We start from the raw sequence: 26,127 nt of genomic DNA, 5'->3' as shown, positions 1-26,127 counted from the left end.
AAAAGAGAGGTAAGAACGGCAGTCTGAAATCAGAGAGGTGAAGAAGTGAGTGATGGCTGGTACTGTCAATGAAAAAGAAGAGGCACCGGGTGTGGTGACACATGCCTTTAATTCCAGCACTTGGGAGGTAGGAGGATCGTTGTGAATTCAAGGCCAGTCTGAGACTACAGAGTGAATTCCAGGTCAGCCTGGGCTAGAGCGAGACCCTACCTCAACCCCTCCCCAAATAAAAAGAAAGAAAAGAAAAAAGGGGGGCTAAGAATGGAAAGGTGAGAAGAGGCAACAAGTCCAGTCTATGCTTTCTTTTCTTTTTCTTTTTCTTTTTTTTTTTAACTTGGCAGACACCAAGACAGATTCATGAGACAGTTTGTGGTTAGGTCTGTGGGTACAGTAACCTGCTAAGCCACATAACCTTTGTGTGCATTTTCAGAGCATCCTTTTCTTTTAAAGCATGGTACCACCACAGTTTGAGGTTTACATTTAGTTACATGGTGTTTTATCTACTATCCAGGTGGCTCAGTAAAATGTAACCTCTGGGAGGCGGGGATCATGTCAGCTTCTTCACTGACCGCTCGTCACCTGGCACCATATGACCTAGAAACAGAAGGGTTTGATCAATATTTATTGAGTGAATGAGTAAGTGAATGGGAAAAATAATGAGGAAACAAATAAATAAACACAAGCATATGGAGGAGTTTGGTCTTTGCCAAGGAGCCTGGGCATTGCTCTAGCAAAGAAAAAAAAGGGGGGCAATTTAGGCAGAAAAAAACATGTGAAATAAAAGGCAGTCTGGAGCCAGCTGAGGAAGTTATGACCCCCTGGGATATCCTGCCCTCCAAGGTACCTAACAGATATCTATCTCACTAAGCCTGTTAGGAAAGTGAGGGCTTGCATATCGGGGTGTCAGCAAACGAATCCATAGTGAACTTCCAAAGAGCCCAGCATTCCATCTTCTTTTCTCTCTGCTCTCCCCTTCTGCCCCTCCTTTTCTCCTTCTTTATTCCCTTACTTTTTGGCGGGGTGGGGAAGGAGTTAGTTTGTGTGTATATGTGTGCATGTGCGTGTGCATATGCCATAGTACATGTGTTGGCTGAGGATAACCGCGGATGTTTCTACTTCCCACTTTGCCCAAGTCAGGGTGTCTTGCTGTTCACCATTGTGTTTGCTAGGCTAACCGGTCCATTAACTTCTGAAAGATTCTGTCTCCATCTCTTATCCTGCTTTAGGATTGGACACCTACTACTGTGTCTGGCTTTTTATGTGGGTTCTGGGGATCTGAACTCAGGTCCTCATGCTTGTGTGGCAAGTACTTTATCCACTGAGCCATCTCCCCAGTCCACTTCTTATTATCTAATGCCCTCAAGAACCAGCTGAACACCTGCTAGCCACAACACTGAACGGGGTGCCAGGGATGATGCAAAGCTGTAGGTCACGTGGCAAAGGCAAGAGCTCATAACCAGAGAAATGTACCCAGAGCGCATGGTGGTCTGTGTGCTGGGCTCCCAGGAAAGCGCTGTCAGCAAGCCGGATAGGTCGCGAAGGGAGGGAGCTTTTTCTCTTATTAACTTATAAAACAGTTGTCCACTGCTTCCACTAAGTGCCTTATGTCTCCAACAATTCTGCTTATCCAGAGGAGTGAAAAGTAAAAATCAAGAAGTGCACAGGTGCCGGGTATAGTGGTATATACCTTTAATCCCAGCACTTGGGAGGCAGCAGTAGGAAGTTCACTGTGAGGTTTAGGCTAGCCTAGCACTACAGTGAATTGTAGGTCAGCCTGGGCTAAGTGAGACTCTATCTTGAAAAAATAAAATAAAATTTGAGGTCAGCCTGAGCTAGAGTAAGACCCTAACTCAAATACATACATACATACATACATACATACATACATACATACATACATGTAAGATGGCTGCATAGGAATCACACCAAAGCAGCCTAGGGAAGGATTTAAGCAAAATCACAGTAAAATACACTTTTCTTATGAAAAGTGAAGGTGTATAGGGTTTTTTTTTTAATTTTGTTTATTTACTTGAGAGTGACAGAGGGAGAGAGGGAGGGAGAATGGGTGCTCCAGGGCCTCCAGCCACTGCAAATGAACTCCAGATGCATGCGCCACCTTGTGCATCTGGTTTACATGGGTCCTGGGGAATTGAGCCTCGAACCAGGATCCTTAGGCTTCACAGGCAAGCACTTAACCGCTAAGCCGTCTCTCCAACCCAGGTGTATAGGTTTTTATCAGCCACAGTGGAGAAGCAGAAGAAACCAAACTCTACCAGAAAGGAGGAAACTGGCCAGAATCCCTCAAAGGCGGAAGCAGTTCTGCGCATCCACCGGGGGCCTGGTGCCCAGCTGTAGGAGCAAAGACCAAACAAAGGGACTTTCCAACCTCATCAAGCCTGAAGGGGAGACAGCGGAGATCAGCTAAGGAGCTGCCAGGTGGGCAGTTCCAGTACAACTTTAGGCTTCCTGCACTCTCCCAAATGAATAAATTAATTAAGATTAAATTAGAAAGAAGAGCAGTCATGACCCGGTACCCTTGGCAACTCTGGCCTCTGTATACAGTGCCCATGCCCCTGTAGCGGCTCCACGTCCTATTACAGAACCCTAACAGGACAACTGGAAGAACAGAGCCTGTGCTGCAGGAAGGGCGTCTCCTGAGTGGAAGAGGTGCCGCCAGGACCAGTGTCCCAGAAGCAAACCAGTAACCTGACAATTCCGTTTAGACTTAGACCCGTGGGGCTGGGCTCCGAGGTCTTTTACAGTGACCATATGTCCTAGCTCAAAGGGAACCTGACTCTAGGAGGAGGACCACAAATCAGAGAGCTCAGGTAAAGAAACCATGAACTGCTGGAGTTAGTCTGTAACCAGACATCAGTTACCAAGGAGTTGCCTAGGAAACCAGCTAGTCAGCTAAGGCGGTAGCAGTGTCTTTGCAAACCTGAGTTGGGCAGAACTGTGAGGGGTCAGGGGCTCGAAGGAGAAGTTTCATGCAAGGGCAACATGAAGCTTTTGTGGACTGGTTAAAGAGATTGCAGAGAGCATGCAGTTTCCGGCAGTGCACTTTCTCCTTTGGCTTTGTTCTCTCTTACAAGAAAGTCAAGCCTTAAAGCTGTCTTAAAGATAATAAGACAATTCACTGGTGGATTCCTCTGGAAACAGACTAGACAAGGGCCTCCCAGCATTAGCTCCCCAGACCTCAGTACCTAAGCTGCAGGAAGCGAGTAGCTACTATATGAAGCTGAAAAGAAATGGGCTGGAGAGATAACTTAACGGTTAAGATGTTTGCCTGCAAAGCCAAAAGACCTAGGTTCGATTCCCCAGGACCCACGTTAGCCAGCTACGCAAGGGAGCACACGCGTCTGGAGTTCATTTGCAGTGGCTGGAGGTCCCTGCATGCGCATTCAATCTCCCTCCCTCTCTGTCTCTCTCTCTCTCTTTCCCTCTTTCTCTGTCAAATAAATAAAAATAAAATAATAAAAAAAGAAATGGCTACCATATCATTCTTGAAGGCTACAAAGTAAAAGACACAGGCACAAGAACTAAGCAAGAAAAAGATTAGAAAACAGTGGAAATGCCAAAGTGATTGGCCTTGGTTTTTATTCAGTATTTGCATTACCTTACCCCTGATAATGATCTTAATTTCTTATGCAGTCAAGTGTGAAAGCTGATGGTTTAAATCTATGGGGTCCAGAGGTTTTTGAAAAATTCTCAAGGGCTGGAGAGATGGCTTAGCGGTTAAGGCGTTTGCCTGAAAAGCCAAGGGACTCAGGTTCAATTCCCCAAGACCTATGTAAGCCAGCTGCACAAAGTGGCAACAGATGCGTCTGGAGTTCATTTGCAGCAGCTGGAGGCCCTGACATGCCCATATTCACATTCTCTTTCTCTCTCTTCTCAAACAAATAAAAATAAAGTATTTTAAAAAATTCTCCAGAGGATTGGGACTGAAGTTGAAAGGCTGACAACAAAGACACACAATTACCACCTGGTGGCAGCATGTCTAAATTAAAGTAACTGACGGTGTGAGAGGTGTGAGGTGGGTGAACTCATGCGAGTTCAAGGGGAGTAGGGACTAGAGCAGAAACATCAAATCTCAGTGCCGGACTCCAGCACGCCCTCCCAGCTTCCCTCCATTCAGTACTGGAAATTGTTGTCCCCATGACCATCCTACCCTGAAATCTGCCAGAAAGTGGCAGACTTGCCTTGACAACAGTTACGGAGACTTCCACACAGTGGTAGAAAACGGGCCTGAAGTCCCGCCCTGCACGAGTGAATGAATCCAGAGGAGTCTCCTCGCTGCATTTGCTTCCAGCCTCTAAGAGTCACCGTCACAAATGGCAACAAAAGCAGACGCCGATAAACCTGCTCTTTAGATATTTACAGGCAGCTCCTGTGGACTGCCTACCCCAGGGCCAGCATATGCAGACAGACCCCAGAAGGATAGGCTGGCTGAGGGAGGGGGTCCTCTGCCTCAGTGAGGTGAGAGATAAGCTTGTCCCTTGGGAACATGAAGACTCAGATTCCTGGACCCAGCTTTTTCCTGATGGACTTAAGAATGTTATTAAATCATGGAGACTTTCACCTTCTCCCCGTGAAATGGAGATAATTTTATCCATCAAAGCCAAGGTCAGTGAGATGAGACAACAGAGATAAAAGCAGCCAGTCCATGGCCAAGGGCTGCTCCACGTGCTAGGGTTGCCGCAGGATCTCACATGGACCCATTTGCCCTGCATCCTGATTCCTGTTGAACCAAGCTCCCTTCTCATCCAGATAGTCACTGTCATTAAAATAAACGATTTTCCCCAAGACCCAAGCTACTGAATTTTTTGAACGTCAGTAGTATGATCATTCTCAAGGTCAAACCAAACAATTTCGAGAAAGAAACAAGCCAAACCACGTCCACAGCCAGAAAAGCCAGAGATTATACGATCTGGCAAATGAAAAATGTGGCGCGCTTCATCCCTCACCCCAACAGCAGCCCCATGCTGCAGCCTGACACCCTCCTGGGTCCCTCCTGACCTCCAGGGACTTGACAAGTTGCCATCTAGCCACTGACAGGCTAGCCCCGTAGCACACTGCTGCCTCAGAAGCTCGAGGGTGCCGGGGGAGGCTGTGCCAGCTGTGAAAGCCACAGAGTGGCAGCATGAGGGCTTGGCATTCCCTGCAAGAGTACAGTGATGCGGTAGGGAGATTTCACATGCTGGGACATCCCGGTGTCAACATTCACTGCCACTAAGCAGGAAATTCATTGTTTAATAGTCCCATCGATAGGAGACAGGCCAGAAAGAAGGTGTGCTTTTTGGATTCCCAAAGGGTCCTGGTGGTGCTTTTGTTTGAGAGGGTCTCTGTTCTATAGTGGAAAAGACGAATCTTGGTCCCCTGTAATGCCAACATTCAGGAGGAGCAAGGAGCTGAAACATTAAATGCCCCAGAAACCCTTGATGGGCATGAGGGCACAGTGATGAATGTCCAAGGGCAGGGGGCGCCAAAGACTATTTTTTGTTTGTCCTGAGTTCATTGTATTTGAGACAGGATCTCCCTGTGTAGCCTAGACTGATCTTGAATTTGGACTTTCAGTCCTCTTGCCTTCCCCTCATGAGTGCTAGAATTAAGGAGACCAGATTTAAACTCTGTACTGCCAGAGACAGAGAGAGCTGGGTCCAAATCAGAACTCTACCGGGTTTGTTGGCTGTGGCATTCAGGAAAGTTAACCTCTCTATGCCTCCCTACCTGTGTTAATCCTTAAGGAATAACAGCAGCCCTATAGGGCTGCCATAAGGATTCAATAAGATGAAGGGTGTGGGTGATGGTGCCGTCTGCTTCATATTCCTGACAAGTCACAACAGGTCACTGCTCTTTCGTGGAGAGCTTCTCATTCTGCCCCTTGGGCACTCGACGGGCTTTCTACCATCCTTTACCCTAGAGGAGCAGCTGATGTGACTGGTAAATGCCTGCCCACATCTTGCAAGAGCTGCGCTCAGTGTCAAAGGACACACTGGAGTCAGACCCCAGCCATCCTGTGCCCCCTTCTCTAAGGCACCCACGTGGTGCCTGCTTTTCCACAAGCTTGTGCATGGAGAAGTCAGTCGAGCATCCTTGCAGGTCCTGAGAAAGTGGCAGGAGTCAACGTAGTTGTCCTGAAAACTCTCCGTTTGCCAAGCTGACACCGTGGTGGTGAGTTGTCTGGTCTTTCTTGAGTCTCTTAAGTGGACCCCGAGGAAAGGAGTGTTGAGATCCGGGTACGTAGTGCTTGATGGTAAAAGACAGTATACATCCATAAGCCTCTTAGGGGGCTGGCTGTGTGGGTTTGCCTCACTGAAATCCAAAGCCATTTAGATCAGCAGCTCCTAGGGGCAGCACACTGCCCCCTAGAGGGTGTTCTGAAGATCTCGGAAGGTGTGGCTAGTTAACACCATGAGGGGCGCTGCTCATCTGGAGACCATTTAGGAGAAAGAGGGGAGCTGCTGGCTACATACCCTGCAATGTGTGGGACAGCCCTGCCCAAAGAAGTGTCCTGAGTCCCCGATGACTTTCAACTCCTTACTCGTTTGTGATATGTATTTATACATTTTTATCTAATATCAGCAGATGAAAAAATGATGAAGAAAAAGATAGTCAAATATAACCTTCTGAACTATTAGTAACATTACATTGGTTCAAAGTCTCAAACTTCTATCAACTCAGTTATATTTCTCTCTTTGTTTTGAGATTTTTTTAAAAAAATTATTTGAGAGCGACAAAGAGAGAGAAAGAAAGAGGCAGAGAGAACGAGAATGGGTGCATCAGGGCCTCCAGCCACTGCAAATGGCTCCAGACACATGTGCCACCTTGTCCATCTGGCTTAAGTGGGTACTGGGGAAATCAAGTCTCAAATTGGGATCTTTAGGCTTCATAGGCAAGTACTTAACTGCTAAGCCATCTCTCCAGCCCCATATTTCTCTTTTGATTCCAGTTTTTATTTTAAAAATGTATCACTTTTAGCCAGGTGTGGTGGCACACACCTTTAATCCCAGCACTCAGGAGGCAGAGGTAGGAGGATCACCATGAGTTCAAAGCCACCCTGAGAATACATAGTGAATTCCATCCAGGTCAGCCTGGACCAGAGTGAGACCCTACCTTAAAAAAAAAAAAAAAGGCTCACTTTTAAAAGTAGAAAAGTAATATAGCTCAAAATGGTCAAAATTTGGGCTGGAGAGATGGCTTAGCGGTTAAGCGCTTGCCTGTGAAGCCTAAGGACCCCGGTTCGAGGCTCGGTTCCCCAGGTCCCACGTTAGCCAGATGCACAAGGGGGCGCACGCGTCTGGAGTTCGTTTGCAGAGGCTGGAAGCCCTGGCACGCCCATTCTCTCTCTCTCTCCCTCTCTCTGTCCTTCTCTCTGTGTCTGTCGCTCTCAAATAAATAAATAAAAATTAAAAAAAAAAAAAGGTCAAAATTTGTTAAGCAATTTTCAAGAAAAATCATACCTTGAGCATGATATTTTGGTAGTTAGTTTACTATATCTTACTCCAATGATATCAAGTTATTTCCTCCTTTTCAAAAATGCTCATATTTTCTCAGCCTAGAACCTAAATTGTTTCATATATTAAAACATTTGATTTTTTACATACACTGAATTTTCCAGGAATTCAAATGCTATGAAATCGTGAAGAGGTGTTCACCATTTAAGAAGCCGAACACTGATGCCAACAGGCTTGCAGGATTTCGGTCATGAAGACATCAGACGTGTATCAGTCAGTGTCTGAGGCCATGACGTTGATTGTCGGCACAGGGCTTATAGCATGTATCTTTACACGCCTGAGCACGCCCTCGCCCTTCAGTTTTCAGTCCTCTTTAATATTTTGACTTGGGCAGCATAACTGATGTCTAAGAGTTTCATACAGAGGTAGGTCACATTATCCATGCTTTGCACATCAGTTACCAAAAGGGACGTTGTAAAATGTTGTTAGAAAAAAGGCCCTTCAGGATTGATAAGACTGAAAGCACTGATAAACTTCTTCTTTTTAAATGATTTTAATCTTTTATTTATTTATTTATTTATTTATTTTTTAAAATTTTTTATTTATTTATTTGAGAGCGACAGACACAGAGAGAAAGACAGGTAGAGGGAGAGAGAGAGAATGGGCGCGCCAGGGCTTCCAGCCTCTGCAAACGAACTCCAGACGCATGCGCCCCCTTGTGCATCTGGCTAACGTGGGACCTGGGGAACCGAGCCTCGAACCAGGGTCCTTAGGCTTCACAGGCAAGCGCTTAACCACTAAGCCATCTCTCCAGCCCAATCTTTTATTTATTTATCTAGATAGAGGGAGGGAGAGAAAGAGAGAGAATGGGTGCACCAGGGCCTCTACCCTCTACAAACAAACTCCAGATGCATGTACCACCATATGTGCATCTGGCTTACCTGAGACCTGGAGAATCAAACCTGGGTCCTTACGCTTCGCAGGCAAGTACCTTAACTGCTTAGCCATCTCTCTGGCCCCTGTCAAACTTCTTGATCACAAGGTCATGCTGAGCCAGGCATGATGGCACAAGTCTGTATGTAATCCCTGCATTTGAGAGGTAGGGGCAGGAGGATCAGGAGTTCAAGGCCAGCCTCAGCACACAGCAAGTTTGAGGCCAGCCTGAGCTGCAGGAGACACTATCTCAAACAAAACAAAACAAACAAAACAAAACAAGGTCCTGCAGCTATGACCTGTGACTTCAAGGCTGACCTCACGCTGATCACAGCAGAGGAAGTATGAGAGATTCTGCTAGCTGCAGCACATGACTGCAGACCCACAGCTGTATTACAACAGAGACCAGTCATCTCTCTGGGGAGGCAGGGGTAAGCAGGGACTTTCCCCCTCTGGACCAGCAGGAAGAAAGCCGTTTCTCAGCAGAAGGATGGAAGCAGAATTAGGCTGGGCTACTTACAAAGGTCTTCAGTCGCCGCTGGGGCAAAGGCGGCCATGGACTCGTATAGCTCCTCATCACAGCCGGGCTGGAGGGAGCACTTCATGAGCAGGTCTGTGGACAGGTGGGCCATGGACTCATACACAGCATCATCCTCCTCACCGTGCATCAGCTCCTCCTTAATGTGACTCTTCAGCATGTCCACAGTCTCCTGCAAGAGAAGATGGACCCGTGGCATGCTGAGACGCCTGGCTAGCTGGGCAGTTGGGCCTCAGGTGGGCTCAGGCAGGCAAAGGAAGTGGTCATATGAGTTGGGACTGCGGGCTGGAGAGATGGCTTAGCGGTTAAGCGCTTGCCTGTGAAGCCTAAGGACCCTGGTTTGAGGCTCGGTTCCCCAGGTCCCACGTTAGCCCGATGCACAAGGGGGCGCACGCGTCTGGAGTTCATTTGCAGAGGCTGGAAGCCCTGGCGCGCCCATTCTCTCTCTCCCTCTATCTGTCTTTCTCTCTGTGTCTGTCACTCTCAAATAAATAAAGAAAGAAATAAAAATAAATAAATGAGTTTGGACTGCGTTTTTGTCACTGAGCATTCTGGGGAGCCAGGCTTCATGCCTTTCCTCTTCCCTGTCTTTTTTTTTTTTCTTTTAATTTATCTATTTCCCTGCAACATTAATCAAAGAGTACAGCACTCAAGAGATTCTGGTAAAAAGCTCAGCGACCAGAGGATATAAATAAATACTACTCTCTCATGAGCACCTATTAAGGGTCAGGTTCAATGCTGAGTTTACACCTACACCTTTTCCCATGCTGCCCTTCCTCGCTTGAAAAAGGTTTACCATGCCGTGGTTTACAAATGGCATAAACAAAGCCCAGAAAAAGCTAGTCCCTTATTGTAGGGTTTGAAGGTCTGGCTTTGACACTCCTACTACATAGAAATGCCCAAAAGGGAACAGGTGACACAAGGGGCTGTGACCCTTGCTGACCAGCCACACAAGTGTGTGGGCTGCGCTAAGGTGTTCCTACACTTATGCAGCAAGGGGTCTCCGTCCCCGCTCCTTCCGCCAGCCTCCTCCAAGTGACTGACAGTTTCCAGGGCTTCCTCCCAGAGTTTCACATTCTGGACACCCCAAAAGGGAACTGCCCTCACGTAAAGGGCCCTGAAGTCAGAAAGGGTGCCACTCTACCTCCAGAGGCTGTGAAGCTTGAGAATTGACTTCCTGAAACCTCCGTGCAACTTTTCTTGACAAGAAACTGTGGTATGTCACAATCCTTCCTTCAGTCTCTACCCACAGAAACCCTCCTTTTCATTAGCACCACCCAAGAGACATAATCTTTGGTTGACATTGTGCTGCCTTCCTGATACGACCTGCGTGGATCAGGTGACATTTATGCACTTGGAAAAAAAAAAATGTGACATTTCTTAGAAATGATAAACAGCATGCATGCCAATGTTTTGGTAGTAAGGCCAGCCAGAAATGCATTGGTGGCAGGCGACTATAGCCGGAAGCAAAGATGGTACAAGGCATGTGAACCAGAGTAAGTACAGGGTGCCTTAAATATGTATCTTCCATCTTCCCTGTTATAGAGCAGATTAACAAGTCCCGGATGTAGTAGTGAACTAGTTTTAAATCGCATCTCTACTGTTATCACTCTGAGGTTCTAAGCACAACCACTTTGGCTTTCTATGTCCTTTTCTTCATTTATAAGATGAGAATCACAGTCCTGTCAATATCAAAGGCCTATGATGAGGATTAAATGAGACTTCATTGGCCAACCAAATGAGTTCAACAAATGTTAGTTACTATAAGCACAGCAGGCCTTACTAAAAACTGTTAACACAAAAGTGAGATGTAAATACTAGTAAATACTCCAAGACTGAGAGTGCCTTTATGTCCGTTTATGCCAGTGAAGCCTTAAACAAGAACGTAAGACTAGCCCGTTCATTTGAAACATCGATTTTAGCTCCAAGTATTGGGGAGTCCCTCTAAGTGCCTTAGTGCCACTGCCTTAACACAGAGCAGTTGGGTTTCCCAGGAGGTGTCAGGCTCACTCCTGACTGTAGGTAGAGAGCAAGACTACATGTGACCACTGCTTCTGGGGAAGGGGCACATGTCACAGCCCTAGATGAGAGGCTGTGCTAATTCTCAGGGGTCTCGTTGTGAAGTCAGAACAGAAAGGAGTAGAGTCAGGAAAAACAGCTGCTTCCAAGATAGCAGAGGGAATCCTGGGCACGAAATAGAACATAGGCATGGCGTAAGGTCAGACTCAGGTTTATCTACCTGCCTTAAGATCAGACTCAGGTAGAGTCTCAAGAAGAGAGATGGGCTGGGCATGGTGGTGCACGCCTTTAATCCCAGCCCCTGGAAGGCAGAGGAAGGAGGATCACTGTGAGTTTGAGGCCAGCTTGAGACTACATAGTGAATTCCACGTCAGGCTGGGCTAGAGCAAGACCCTACCTGGAAAGAAAAAAAGAGAAAAAAGAAAGAAAGCAAAGTGTGTGTGTGTTGGGGGGGTGGGTGGCATGCTAGCAGGAGTGAGGTCTCCCAGCTGGTTACCCTGAGGCTCCCCTGAGGTACAGCCTCCCTGTAGCGTCTGCTACGGAAGGCACCAGCTCTATTACAGTTCACCAGGGCTCAAAGGTAGACCAGGCAGCAGGGAACCTCCCACCAAGGAGCACTGGAGGTCCTTGGAGAGGGGTGTTGAGAGGAGAAGAGGGATCAGCATCTGCCTTCTAGAGACTCACTTCTCAGTGTCTCTGTCGATTCTTTGAGGGTAGCTTCTGTGTGTTGCATCCATTCCTTTTAGCCTCAAAACAACTCAAGGGCTGGAGAGATGGCTTAGTGGTTAAGCACTTGCCTGTGAAGCCTAAGGACCCCGGTTCGAGGCTCGGTTCCCCAGGTCCCACATTAGCCAGATGCACAAGGGGGCGCACGCGTCTGGAGTTCGTTTGCAGAGGCTGGAAGCCCTGGCGCGCCCATTCTCTCTCTCTCCCTCTATCTGTCTTTCTCTCTGTGTCTGTCGCTCTCAAATAAATTAAAAAATAAATTATAAAAAAAAAAAAAACAACTCAAAAGTGGATCTCTTAGGATCTTAGCCAGGGACGATACGTGACAAGTCACATGGCTATCAAGCGGCAGAGGAATTTGGACCCATGTGGCTCCAGAGTTCTCAACTCAAGTCCACACAAACTCCCCAATGCTAGAGAGGCACATGAGGACATGCTAGGGACAAAAAGCCACTGGTGCTTCGATGAAGAGGCAAGCCTACAACCACACAGTGCATTTCCCAGGGCGGGGCCTCTCTTGCCCTGACCTTACCACATACTCATCGATGAACTGCCGCAGGTCCCTGAAGCCATGCTTTTCAGCAATGGTGTTGGGATAGTGGCCGTGCTTGTTGGCCACGCTGTATGCCTGCAGCGCTCCTGGACAGGTGAGCAACAAGGCAGTGAGGTTCTTCAAGCCATACTTTGCAGCAAAATGCAATAAGGTGGGCAGCTCTTCATCCCTTTGATCTGGAAAGGAGGCAAGGAAAACTTGACTGACAGGTGAAATGGAAGGCACAGGACACTCTTGTTCACAAAGATGAAGCTGGTAAGTCTAGTGATGATATCCAGCAGGCACTCAGTCATTACATACTGGTTCACGGGCCTAACATTTGACTGCTTCCTTTGGGGTACCACTGGGGATCGTGTACTTACATGACAGGGGACGATATTTTAATTAGCATACCTAGTAATTAATAGCTTATTATCTTTCTTGAGAAGGACTGGAAATTGAGAGCTAAGGAGATGGCTCAGTGGTAAGGTGCTTGCTGTGTAAACATGAGGACCCGAGTTCTATCCCCAGCACAACATAAAAGCTGGGTGTGTGGCACACATGTGTAACCCCGTACTGGGGAGGCAGAGGCCAGAGAATCCCTAGGGTTTGCTGGCTAGCTAGTCTAGGTATATCAGGGAACTCTGGGTTCAGCAAGAGATTCTGTCATAAAGAATAAGGTAGAGAGAAACTGAGGGAGACAGCTGACCTCAACCTTTGGCTTCCACATGCATGCATGTGGACCCATGTACGTAGAAATGCACATGCACACATGTGGACACACTAAACACACTGACATACCAAACAAAATATTTAAAAAGGATTGGAGCCGGGCGTGGTGGCACACTCCTTTAATCCCAGCACTCGGGAGGTAGAGGTAGGAGGATCACCATGAATTCGAGGCCAGCCTGAGACTACTTAATGAATTCCAGGTCAACCTGAGCTAGAGTGAGATCCTACCTTGAAAAAACAACAACAACAAAAAGAGCTGGGCGTGGTGGCGCACGCCTTTAATCCCAGCACTCGGGAGGCAGAGGTAGGAGGATTGCCGAGAGTTCAAGGCCATCCTGAGAGTACATAGTGAATTCCAGGTCAGCCTGGGCTAGAGCGAGACCCTACCTCGAAAAACCAAAAAGAAAGAAAAAGAAATTAGAGCTGAGGAAATGGCTTAGTGGCTAAGGCACTTGCCTGCAAAGCTTAAGGACCCAAGTTCAATTCCCCAGTACCTACATTAAGCCAGATGCATAAGATGGCACATGTATTTGAAGTTCATTTGCACTGGCTAGAGCCCTGGCATACCCATTTAATCTCTCTCAAATAAATAAATAAAATATTTTTAAAAATTATTCCCATCTTGTATAAAAAAAAAAATCAACTTTCTTGGTCTCTACCTTTCTTTCTTTTAGTGCTGGGGATCCAATCTAGGGCTTTGGCATCCTGGGCAAGTGTCCTACCACTGAGCTACATCTCTAGCCCCCAAACATGCTGGTTTCTAAAAGCATAAATGCCACAAAGCACAACAGAAACCCTGTTCTGACCTCTGCAAAGCTCAGAGGCTTTGAAGTTACTGTTTTGTGCTGTTTAAGTGAAAGAAGCTCATCCTCTTTGACTTGTTACCAACTCTCTAAGTGTGCCAAGAAGATAAACACGTTTGACTGAGGGAGTTGGGGGATAACTTTTATATATATATTTTTTTTTTCCTGTAGAGAAAGAGAGAGAATGGGTTCACCAGAGCCTCTAGCCACTGCAAATGAACTCCAGACACATGTGTCACCTTGTGCATCTGGCTTATGTGGGAACTAGGTACTCAAACTTGGGTCCTTAGGCTTCTCAGGCAAGCACCTTAACTGCTAAGCCAATCTCTCCAGCCCCAACCCTGTTATTTTAAAATGACAAATTCTGTTTCCTATTCACCAGGTTCTGATCCTTGGAACAAAAAGCCTTAAAAATGCATGCGTGTGTGTGTGTGTGTGTGTGTGTGTGTGTGTGTGTATGTGTGTATGTATGTATGTATATATATATATATATATATGTATATATACACATACATATACATATATTTTTACTTATTTATTTTCCTGGGATCCCATGTTGTTAGGTCATGTAATGCTCTCTCCTGAGCCCTGAGTTTAAGGATGTACATCTCCTGGAGATGAGGCAAGAACGAGCCACAGTAAGAGAACAGAGAGAGGCAGTAAAGAGAACGCTCCAGGGAGAAGGCCCAGAAGGTAATACTCTCCTTGTGGTCAGCAGGAATATGGACAGATGAAATGCTGGTAGAAGGTAACCGGTGTCCCCATGGTGGCAAGGAAGAGTGACAGCCACAAAAATGCTACCGCATGCATCATGCCCAAAGCTCCTACCACAGCACACGGGCACAAGGGCCTGCTCCTCCCTCAAGGGACAACTACCTGTTCAGACCCGACAAGGAGCCCACACCTAGGAATTGTTCCACCCCTCACCCAGCTGACAACCTAGCAGAGAAGGCAGAGCAGCCGGTAAGCAGTAGGGCAGAGGTGCTGACGCGTTAAGGGCGCCTGCAGCCAGGGCTGCAGCCTCCAAGCCTCCATCTGGACAAGGCCTTCTGGAGGAAATGCCTCCTGAGGTGCCCTATGGAGATGAAGAGAACGTCACCCAGGGACGGGAGCAGCAACCATGGCAGGGGCGAGGTAACTGTGTTCTCACGAGTGGAGTGTTAAGACACAGATGTGAAATGTTCATACCTTGTAAAGGGCAAAGAGCAGCCAAGATGGGGTGCACAGACACCTCTTGAGAGGGGCTTGTGAGCAAGCTAAGGGGTTTGAACTCCATTGAGAAGGCAAGTGGGAAACACGGGGTTTTTAAAAATTAATTTATTTATTTGAGAGAGAGAGAGAGAGAGAGAGAAGGAGGTAGATAGAGAAAGAGAGAATGGGTGCACCAACCAAACTCCGGACGAATGTGCTCCCTTGTGCATCTGGCTTCCGTGGGTCCTGGGGAATCAAACCTGGGTTCTTTGGCTTTGCAGGCAAGCACTTTAACTGCTAAGCCATCTCCCCAGCCTCCCACGTGTGTTTTTAGAAGGGGGTAAAGTGCAGCTGTGTGGCACACATAGCATTTCAGTGATGCAGAGGGCCTATAGGTTAGAATGAAGCGGCAAAACTCCCATTCCCTGGCGAAGCCGGAGCCACACGCTCCAGCAGAACGTATTCTCACATGCTGGTCACGACACGGGTGCGAACAAACGTACTGGGACACTCACCAGCCGTCATAAAGGTAAGATGCTCATAATTGTGTGCAGTATGTAATATCTGATGATAGTACACGATTATGTTACTGTGCTTACTAGACGGGACCATTTTTTGATTTGGGGGGAAGGGCAAGTAGTACGTGGGGTGTGTGTGTACACATGTGTGTGATATATGTATTTGTGTGCCTAGATAGCATTTTTTGGTTCTACTGCCTCACCAGTGAGGCACTAATCCTCCCACCTCTGCCTTTCCCTCGGTTCTGGGGTGACATGGGTACTGGGGATCAAATTCAGGTCCTCATGCTTCACTGTAAGTGCTGTTACACATCGAGCCATCTCCCCAGCCCCTTATACTGTACTCACTCTAAAGAGTTAAAGAGATAAATCATTATTTTAGACTCCATTGACACTTACAAAAAGTCACTCTAAGGGAGAGTACCGTGCTATGCCAGCAACAGCCTTGAGCATACTGCGCTGACTGTGTCTGGTGATTGCATTATTCTCTCTTGTGCTTGATTTGATCTCCTGCTGCTTTGTTCACCTTGGCCTGAGGTACAGCAGGCTATGCCTCTTCCACTAACACACACACCCACACCCACACATACGCCATATTGCCTAGGTGTACAGCAGGCCGAACCGTCTAGGTTTGTACAATTCTACTCTATGAGACTCACACAACGATGAAATTCCCTAACTATGCATTTCTCATAAGCTATCCCCATCATTAAACTGTGTTCAGATCTGTAATTCAGAAGCATCTCTGGCTCCGCTTTGCAAAAGACAGACTACACAGCAGGCGACGGCAGAAGCCCACACGTGGCTCCCTGAGAACCAGCTGGACCGGGCCACCTGCTGGCCTCCGGAGCCGTGACTGGAGACTTACTTGTCATCATATCTTCTTCTTCCAGCTGGTTGATTCCAAAGAGGTGCAGTCCACTTGCAGGAATGTTGTTCTTCAAGGACTCTGTTAGCAGTTTGTCAAGAGTCTCCGTGTTGTAGGGCACAATTTTAAAGGCCTACATAAAATAATGAAGATACCAGATTTCAAATCTAGCTGTCTTCTGCCCAGCAGAGTCCAGGTTGCACAGTTCCACACACAGCTGTCCCTCAAAGCCCAGGCCCTCTGGCAGCACCCTCACCTGACACATGAACTCCACGGGACTTGCAGCATTAGACAGTAAGTTCCCAATTTCCTCCATGTCAGTGTAATAGCTGATGATGGTCTCACATATCACTAAGTCCCCGGAATAGATCTTCAGACAAACGTTCCCAGATGAGAGGTCTGAACCAAAGACAAGACAGTACTATCGTGCCGGGAAGAAGGGAGGTCTGGGACAAGTGGTCACGGGCAGACAGGTTCTATCTGAATACTGAGGAACTTACTGGGGCTGTGGAAAGAGTGGAGGTGAGCTGGGAGGGAAGCAAGGATGTGGGGGGGGGGGTGTGACTCCGAATAAGATTCCTCATTGGATCTGTTTTGCTTACTACTATAGGCCTCCATGAACAAAAAAATAAATATGGATTTAAAGTACTTTCTACAAAAGCCAGTGGTCACCAAGGGTAGGGGATCCTGGTCCTGGGAAGTGACATTGTTTCTCCCATACTGGGCCAGCAGAATCAGCCAAGTGGTTTTGTTGCTCTCATTACTGCTGGCTCCCCTGGGCACTATTTTACCCCACCTTCGGAAGGGGTTTTGAGGAAGGAGGAAAAAAAATTAAAAATACACCAACCACAAAGATTCAATTCACAAAAGAGGAAATGTGCCAAGTGGTGAACATGGAAAAATATTGTCTCACTAGTAACCAAGGAAATGCAATTAAAACAACACACTACTTTTAAAAACATATCAGGTGAGCAAGGTGAGTTGGCAATGACTAGGGTTGCCAATAGCTAGGTGAATAAGGCTGGCAGCAGCAGGATTTCAGAAGGCAGCTAAGTACCATGCTCTCCTGCTAGCCAGGGCCCCTTACCTGGCGCCTTCACCGAAACCGTGTACTCGTTCTCCAGCCTGGCTGCCACCCTGATGGAAGGCGAATCCTCAGGAGCAAATTCTGCTTCTGTTGACACCTTCTCATCCAGCTTGCATCTCACAATGATGTACACAGTGGTTTCTGCCTGGAAAAGGAGATGGGTCCTGGTTTCTCTCCCTCATGCACCTTCTGCGTGCTGGGCCCACGGTCTTCTGGCTCCCCAAGCCCCAGCTCCCTCAAGTGAGGATGGTTCAGAACAAGTGGGCTGAGTGGGCCGGATCTGGGCAGGAAACCACTGGTTTCTGTTCCAGTGAGGCAATTTATTCATGATGGTACAAGCATTTATAAACTCTTACAGCAATTATATGGTTATAAGTTTACGTCTATTGATTCTACTAATAATTTTTGAAAATCCAGTGCTCATATAGATATATTTTTAATAAATTTTTTTGTTTGCTTTTATTTATTTATTTGAGAGTGACAGAGAGAGAGAGAGAGAGAATGAGCGCGCCAGGGCTTCCAGCCACTGCAAACGAACTCCAGACGCATGCGCCCCCTTGTGCATCTGGCTAACGTGGGACCTGGGGAACCGAGCCTCGAACTGGGGTCCTTAGGCTTCATAGGCAAGCGCTTAACCGCTAAGCCATCTCTCCAGCCCTCATATAGATATTTTTACTTCGTTTTTATAGCATTTCTTTTTTACTGTTTTATTTTTATTTATTTGACAGCGACAGACAGAGAGAGGAAGAGGCAGATAGATAGAGAATGGGCGCACAAGGGCCTCCAGGCACTGCAAACGATCTCCAGATGCATGCACCATCTTGTGCATCTGGCTTACGTGGGTCCTAGGGAATTGAGCCTCAAACCAGGGTCCTTAGGCTTCACAGGCAAGTGCTTAACCACTAAGCTATCAAAAAATCATTGCCTTATCAAAGAATGGGACATTTTTTTAAAAAGCCTCTCCACTGTTGCCAAGCTTTGTTCTAGACTAGCTTTGTTATTCAAAGTGGCCAAGGGACCAGCACTGGCATTCTCTGGGTTTCTCGTGCCTCTCACCCATGGTCTGCATGGTACTTTATTTTATATTTATTTTTTTTGAAACAGAGTCTCATATAACCCAGGCTGACCTTGAATTTTCTATATAGCCAAGGATGACCTTGAACTGATGATCCTCCTAGCTCTTCCTCCTAAGTTCTAAGATGACAGATGTATACTACCACACCCAATTTTTAGGTAGTGCCATGGATGGAACCCAGGGTTTTGGTCTTGTTAGCAAGCATTCTAGCAGCTGAGCTACACTGCCAGGGTCTGGGTGTCCGCAAGAGGCCAGGTTGATTCCACTCCACCACTGGAGCGAGAGGCCCTGGCCCAGAGAGGCTCCTCAACTCCTCATGCAGCTCCCGCAGGGACAAAAATAACTCACTGGGGAGTTGGTTTTCCCAAGGCCCTGAACAACCTGGATAGCTATTTCAATTTGCTGCAAACTCTCACACTGAGCCTGCCAAATAGTCACAGACTAAGCACCCCGAATCCCAAAGCTGACACACTCTGCCACAGCACCATGCGTGGAAACTTCCACATCTCGTTCATGTGACCAAAGCCAGAGTGGAAAGGCACGAAAATAGCACATGAAATTACCTTCAGGCTGTGTATAGCATGTGTAGGAAACAAATGAACTTTGTTTAGATGTCGGGTCTAAAAGCTATCTCGTTATGTATATGCAAATAATGCCTTTTCCCCCACGTCCTCAGCCTTTCGGATAAGGGATACTAAACAAGTATCTTGTTTTATTGTGCCATTTAAGCTTGAAATGATCCTCTCTGACAAAAGTAGGAAGGCTAGGCTCTCTGGAGAACAGAGAGGGAAGGAGAAATTTCTAGCTAAAGCTAACCACCAAAACATTCATTGCAGGATTTTTCAGAGGAGCTACAAAAATTGCATGCCCAGCCTGGACTTTAACAATGACCTTGGCTGGCGGTCCTGGTGCACCCATTCTGTCCGTCTCTCTTCTCTCTCTGCTTACAAATAAATAAATAATTAATTTAAAAAATCATTCCAGGCCTAATATCACAGATTCGGACTTAGAAGAATCTGAAAAAACATCCATTTTTATGGCTAATCTTCAAACACATGAAGTCCAAACCAAACATGTCTATGAGTCAACTGAGCCCCTAAAGGAGATGACAACTCCCATGTGGAGAGCTCCTGCCCAGTGTCTTGTGGCCTCAGCTTCAGAGAAAAGCACTCAAGGTGAAGGAAGCCAGCCCCATGCTCCCATTGCCAAGGCTCTTGTGCCCTGTTGTCCTGAGGAGCCACAGTGGCAAGCTCAGCCAAGAGCTTGTGTTCAATAGAAAGTATTTTGCTGCTCAAAACTACCCAAAATAGGGGATGGAGAGATGGCTCAGTGGTTACAAAGGCTCTTGCTTGCAAAGTGTGATGGCCTGGTTCAATTCTCCAGTACCCATGTAAAGCCAGATGCACAAAGATGGTGCATACATCTAGAGTTCTTTTGCAGTGACAGGAGACCCTGGTGTGTCCATATTCATTCTTTCTGTCTGCCCCCCCCAAATTAATTAATTAACTTAAAACTATCCAAAATACTTCATTTTTTAACATTTTTTTGGTTTATTTATATTTATTTATTTGAAAGTGACAGAGAGAGAAAGAAGCAGATAGAGAGAGAGAGAATGGGTGCGCCAGGGCTTCCAGCCACTGCATACGAACTCCAGATGTATGCGCCCCCTTGTGCATCTGGCTAACGTGGGTACTGGGGAATGGAGCCTCAAACAGGGGTCCTTAGGCATCACAGGCAAGCGCTTAACCACTAAGCCATCTCTCCAGCCCTACTTCATATTTTTAATCAGGAAAGGAAGTTAAAAACTACCAATACTAGCCGGGTGTGGTAGTATCCACCTTTAATTCCAGCACTCAGAAGGCTGAGGTAGGAGGACTGGAGTGAGTTTGAGACTAGAATGAGATATTGTCTTAAAACAAACAAACGAATAACAAACACACACACAAACAAAAAAATACCAGCAGTAAAAGCTGAGCATGATGGGAGGCTGAGGTAGAAGGATCACTGTGAGACTAAGGCCAGCTTGGGGCTCCAGAGTAAATTCCAGGTCAGTGTGAGCTACAGTGAGACCCTGATTCAAAGAACCAAAACAATAGCAACAACAATAAAATCCTATGATAGGATTCAGATGTCTGTTGCTCGCTGGGCATACAAGTCACCTGCTAATATGTACTCTACCCTGAAGAGTTCTAGCTACATGCTACTTAGGCATTTATCCAATATTTTTAGCAAGAAATATTGGCCAGTGAGGTTTTAGTCATCAAACCTTAAAGCATTCCCTTGGGTCAGGACAGTGTCCAGTTAATGAAAAAGTAAGCTCCCAGGCATGCTCAAATTCTTCCTCCCAGTGCTGGACCAGAAAGAGGACATGCAGGCCTCTCACTCCAGGGAGTACATGTCTAATAATGTGTATATTTGCTGGTGTCCCACATGTTGTAAATTATTCAAGCATGAGGTGGAAGCCTTGCATTGGTGATGCATAGAATTCTGGGCTCACTTCTCTAGTTTTTACAAGCTGTACTTGTCCAAGGCTCTGGTGATAGAGTTCCCAAGGGAAAGGTGAGGGGGAAATGAGGTGCACCATGAGAAGCTCACTCTGTTTACTGCAACAAGAGCATCTATTTGCAAAGCCCACACTCTGGCCAGGGCATACCAGGCCCCCAGGGTGCCTACCCCACAGCGAATGCGGTCTGGCTGCACCACCATTAGGTTCCCAGATGAGGTCTCTGGCGGCAGGCTTGGCTGCTTCGAGGATGGAAGGGCCTTCTCGTCCTCAGGCTCCGTGTCGGTTACTGAATCACAGCCAGAATCTACGGAATAGAGGACAAGACTGAGCAGGAAAGGAGAACCAGCAGACACGTTCCACCCCACGAGAGCCTCCCACCAGCCCGAGGAGGAAGCGAGTGACACTGAGTCTCAAAAGAGAACCCAACGAGGAAAAGCCAGACACCAAAGAGGCCACAGAATAGACTGAGACAGCAAGAGGACAATGTGGAGGGGAAGGCCACAAAGTTTGAGGCTGGCAAGTCTGGGCTTAGCCAACAGGCTTCTAGAAGCCTCAGCTCATTAAGAAGCTCCCCAGAAAGCCACAAGGCCTCAGGGTCCTGTCTAACCAACGTTCCCTCTTCTGGCAGTAATAATGAGAAATGATCATTTCCAACAAGTCTGAGGTCAGTCAAACACACCTGGGCTAGGAAGACTGGGCCATGCTGCAGGTTCAGAGCAGGCGGGTGAGGGAGCATGGATGTACGAGGCCTGGCATGAATGAGACAATGCTGAGAATCTACCAAAGCCCTGAGGGATCCAGGGGTTCTTCACCAGGACCCACTGATTGATAGGCCTCTCTGTGAGGTCATGTACAAGACTGTGGGCACATGACTATGCTTGGATGGCAAATAAGCACATGAAAAGATGATCTAAATCAGGGAAATGCAAATTAAAATAACAACTATACAGCTATTGGAATGGCCAAAATCATAAGTAGGTAACTCGGCAGTTAAAGACAATGCCTGCCAGTCCAGGTTTAATTTGCCAGTGCCCACACGAAGCTGCCCAGATGGCACAAGTAGCACGTGTGTCTGGAGTTCATTTGTAGTGGCAAGGCCCTGGTCTACCCATGCTCACTTGCTCTCTCTCTCTCTCCCTCTCTCTCGCTCACTTGCTCAAAGAAATATATAATATTTTTTAAATAGAGTGGCCAGGGCTAGAGAGATGGCTCAGCAGGCTCAGCAGTTAAGGTGCATGCCTGCAAAGGCTAAGGATCTGGATTTGATTCCCCAGTACCCAGGTAAAGCCAGATGCACAAAGTGGCACAGGCATCTGGAGTTGGCTTGCAGCAGCTGGAGGCCCGGAAGCACCCATTCTCATTCTCGCCCTCCCTCCCTCCCTTTCTCTCTCCTTGCAAATAAATAAAAAAAAAAATTTTTTTTTAAATAAAGTGGCCAAAATCTAGCACGTTGACAATATCAAATGCTTCCATCCGATGCTTATGGGAACACAAAACAGTTCAGCCACTTTGGAAGACAGTTTGGCAATTACTTACAAGACTAAATATGCTAAATATACTTTTACATTCAATCTTGCAATAATCCTCCTTCATATTTATCCAAAGTAGTTGAAAATTTATATCCACATAAAAACCTGCACACAGATGTTTATAACAGCTTTACTCATAACTGCCAAAACTTGGAAGCAACCACGACATACTTCAGTAGCTGAATGGTAAACAAGCAGTACACGCAGACAATCATGGAATGCAGTATTAAAAAGAAATGAGCTAACAAGTGGACAAAAAGAAACAGAGGACACTTAAATGATTATTACTAAGTGATAGAAGGATACTGTATGATCCAACTATATGACATTCTGAAAAAGGCAAAACTCTAAAGACAATTAAAAAATAAAAAAAACTCCATAGGACCAGATGTGGTAGCACACATCTCTAATCCCCGCACTCAGGAGGCAGAGGTAGGAAGATCACCATGAGTTTGAAGCCACCCTGAGCCTACCTAGTGAATTCCAGGTCAGCCTGGGCTAGAGTGAGACCCTACCTGAGAAAACCAAAAAAAAAAAAAACCAAAAAAAAGATAAATAAATAAAATAAAATAAATAAATGTATATACACACATATATACATATAAAACCAAGATGTCTTTGTATAGATGAAAAAACTGAAAACCATTTGCCTGAAAGAATATTAAAAACACTGTCTTCAAACACATTCAAGTGGCATGTGAAAAAAAACCAGGATATAAAATTATATATCTTAGCCTGAAGAATTTCATTCATATTAAAATGCATGTTTAAAGGTCAGAAGAAAATATGCGGCTGGGATCTCCATGATGTTTTTTCTCCCCCTCTTCCTCCTTCTTTCCTTCCCCCTTGTCTGCATTTCCTTATTTCCCACAGCGGCGAGGAAGCCTTGCTCTGAGCATGAGAATGAGTGACAATGAATGTACTGGTGCAGCAATTTGTCCACAAGCCCAGCCTGACACAGGAGACAGGCGCCACAGCGCGACCTCTGGCACCTGGCTGGGTCACATTAGGTCACATTACACTTCCTTCCAACAGGTCACAGGCGCTGCTGCTTTGGATGCTTAGATTCAGGGAGTCAAGCAGGTTGTCATTCACTCAAGTGATGCTGCTGGAGGGTCAGGTAAGCGGCCCCTCTCCCTGTACGAGGCCCATCACCTTTCCAATGAAGAAAAAGTCAACTCTGACATGACCACCCCAGAAAGGCACCCAGCTGAGTGGGATGGATTAGACTCAAACAGTCTCATTTGAATATGGAGATCACTCTTCAATCCCCCCCCACACCCTGAAGGCAATCCAGTCACTGCTGCCTGCCTGATAAAATATTCAAGGTGTGCTCCCCTCTTGCTGCCTGGAATGGGTGGGATGAAACCTAACCTTAATTTTTTTTTTTTTTTGCTATAGATGATTGGACTTCTGTGTGAGTAGGAAGAAAACTCAGTAGCAAAGGCCAGTAAGATAGAAAAGAGATCTAAAGGGAAGAGAAAGGAAGGGAGGGTGTTACTTAATAGGATGGTATTGTATATATGTAAGTAGAAGAACAGATTAATGGGGGTGAAAAGGCCCAAAGTGAGGTCAGGGGAAGAGATTGAGTAAAGGAAAGGTGGAGGGAGGACTAATCAAAATCTAAGAGGATATAAATAAATCATGTGGAAACCTTCTTTTTTGGACAATGGAACACTCAGGAGGCATAGATTGTTGCTAGAAATTTTTCAGTGCCAGGGATGGGATACCTTCCAGTGAGTTGTTGGCCAGGGAGATCCCTGATGCCCCCAAAACATTATAGACCACTGCTGAGGCCCTTGGTTTCCCACCAGGAATAGAAGGTAAGACCCTATTACTGAAGACTCCACATACTTGGGCTGCAAGGCCACTGAGAAATCCTGCTGGAGCTGAGCTCATAACCTCCATGTACACCAGCTAACAGAAAGCTGGAAGAAGCCATTCCGCATGCAGTTCAATGGTAGAAAGAGAAATCACCAGTGAAGATACTCAATAGTGGACACTGCAAGCCTTATATTTGGCCAGCTAGGCCAAATGAGCCAACAGGTGCAATAGTGGCATGTCTGTCATGGTGGAAACCAACTGCCCTCTAATTGGACTGGAGGTCCACTCCATGGGAGGGAATACATCCCTGATACTGAGAACTTAAAACAGGGGTAGTCATGCGTCCTAGGGGTGTAATGACTGTTGCTATCTGGCTAAATGTAAATACTATGCTTATCAAACTGCCCAGGAAGCACTTATCTTAATGTTCATACCCTTATATTAATGCTACTGTCACTTTTGGTAGAGAATCTTCTCTTTTCAGATGATAGTGACCTTGAGATGACTCAGAAGGCATCATGGTGCTGGAAAGAAGTAACAGGAGTGCTCAGTACTACAATATCACACCTTCCAAGGCTCAGGGTCTATTGTGGAAGAGGTGGCGGAAAGAATCTAAGAGTCAAAGGAAGGGTAGGACTCCTTACAACATGCTCCCCCCAGACACAAAATGGCCTGGATATCCATGACCTCACAGTGCCCGACACTACCTACATAAGACCATCATAATAGGAGGAAAGATCATGACATCAAAATAAAAGAGAGACTGATTGAGATGGGGAGGTAATATGATGGAAAATGGAGTTTCAAAGGGGAAAGTGGAGGAAGGAGGATATTACCATGGGACATTTTTTATAATCATGGAAGTTGTTAATAAAAAAAAATTCTTTGAAAAGAAAAAAAAATTTTTTTTCTGCCTCTGGTCTGTAACTCCCAGTACCAGAAATTGGTTGCTATCCACTATGAGCTGTTAATCAGAGAGACCTACAAGGTCCTCAAAACAAGACAGGTTTCTTTTTATTTATTTATTTTTATTTATTTATTTGAGAGCAACAGACAGAGAGAAAAAGAGGGAAGGAGGGAGAGCGAGAGAGAGTGAGAAAATGGGCGCGACAGGGCCTTCAGCCCCTGCAAACGAATTCCAGATGTGTGCGCCCCCTGTGCATCTGGCTAACATGGGTCCTGTCAAAGCACCTGATTATCCACCTGAGGCAAAAGCTAAGACCCTATTGATGACGACACCATATGCTGCAGACACTGAACACGGAGAGACCTGGCTAGAATCCGGAAGAGAGGCAGTCCCCAGACAGCTCATCTAGTGCTGCAAAGCGCTATGTGAGCTCCTGGGGGAAAGTGGCCAACAACAGTCTGGGCAACCAGAGATCTAAGCTATTTAGAAGAAAACACTCCGACAGGATGTACACACCAGTGCAATAGTGACACTCGGCCTCAATGGGAAACCAATAGCTTTCTGATTGGCTAAGAGGTCCGCTCAAGGCTGGAGAGATGGCTTAGTGGTTAAGCGCTTGCCTGTGAAGCCTAAGGACCCCGGTTTGAGGCTCGATTCCCCAGCTCCCACGTTAGCCAGATGCACAAGGGGGCGCACGCATCTGGAGTTTGTTTGCAGAGGCTGGAGGCCCTGGCATGCCCATTCCCTCTCTCCCTCTGTCTTCCTTTCTGTGTCTGTCACTCTCAAATAAATAAATTCAAAAAAAATTAAAAAAAAAAAAAGAGAGAGATCCGCTCACTGTAAAGGAACCTATATCTGGAATTGGGAACCAGATCAGAAGCCTGT

General features: G+C 46.4%; 1 protein-coding gene across 1 annotated transcript in view; it reads right to left on the bottom strand.

Moving 5' to 3' along the window:
- Pik3ap1 (phosphoinositide-3-kinase adaptor protein 1) overlaps positions 1–26,127 on the bottom strand; it is a 150,476-nt gene that overhangs the window by 55,997 nt on the left and 68,352 nt on the right. The window contains exons 3-8 of the mRNA XM_045130294.1: positions 21,150–21,286; positions 17,402–17,546; positions 16,571–16,713; positions 16,315–16,447; positions 12,203–12,399; positions 8,908–9,097 (exon numbers count right to left, since the gene is read on the bottom strand). Of these exons, the coding sequence (XP_044986229.1) occupies positions 8,908–9,097; positions 12,203–12,399; positions 16,315–16,447; positions 16,571–16,713; positions 17,402–17,546; positions 21,150–21,286 (945 nt within the window). The remainder of the gene's footprint in view (positions 1–8,907; positions 9,098–12,202; positions 12,400–16,314; positions 16,448–16,570; positions 16,714–17,401; positions 17,547–21,149; positions 21,287–26,127) is intronic.

This window comes from Jaculus jaculus, chromosome 1, assembly GCF_020740685.1.
Source record: "Jaculus jaculus isolate mJacJac1 chromosome 1, mJacJac1.mat.Y.cur, whole genome shotgun sequence".
Lineage (NCBI taxonomy): Eukaryota > Metazoa > Chordata > Mammalia > Rodentia > Dipodidae > Jaculus > Jaculus jaculus.
The sequence above is the reverse complement of the archived record's forward strand: the minus strand, read 5'-3'. Positions and strand labels throughout refer to the sequence as shown.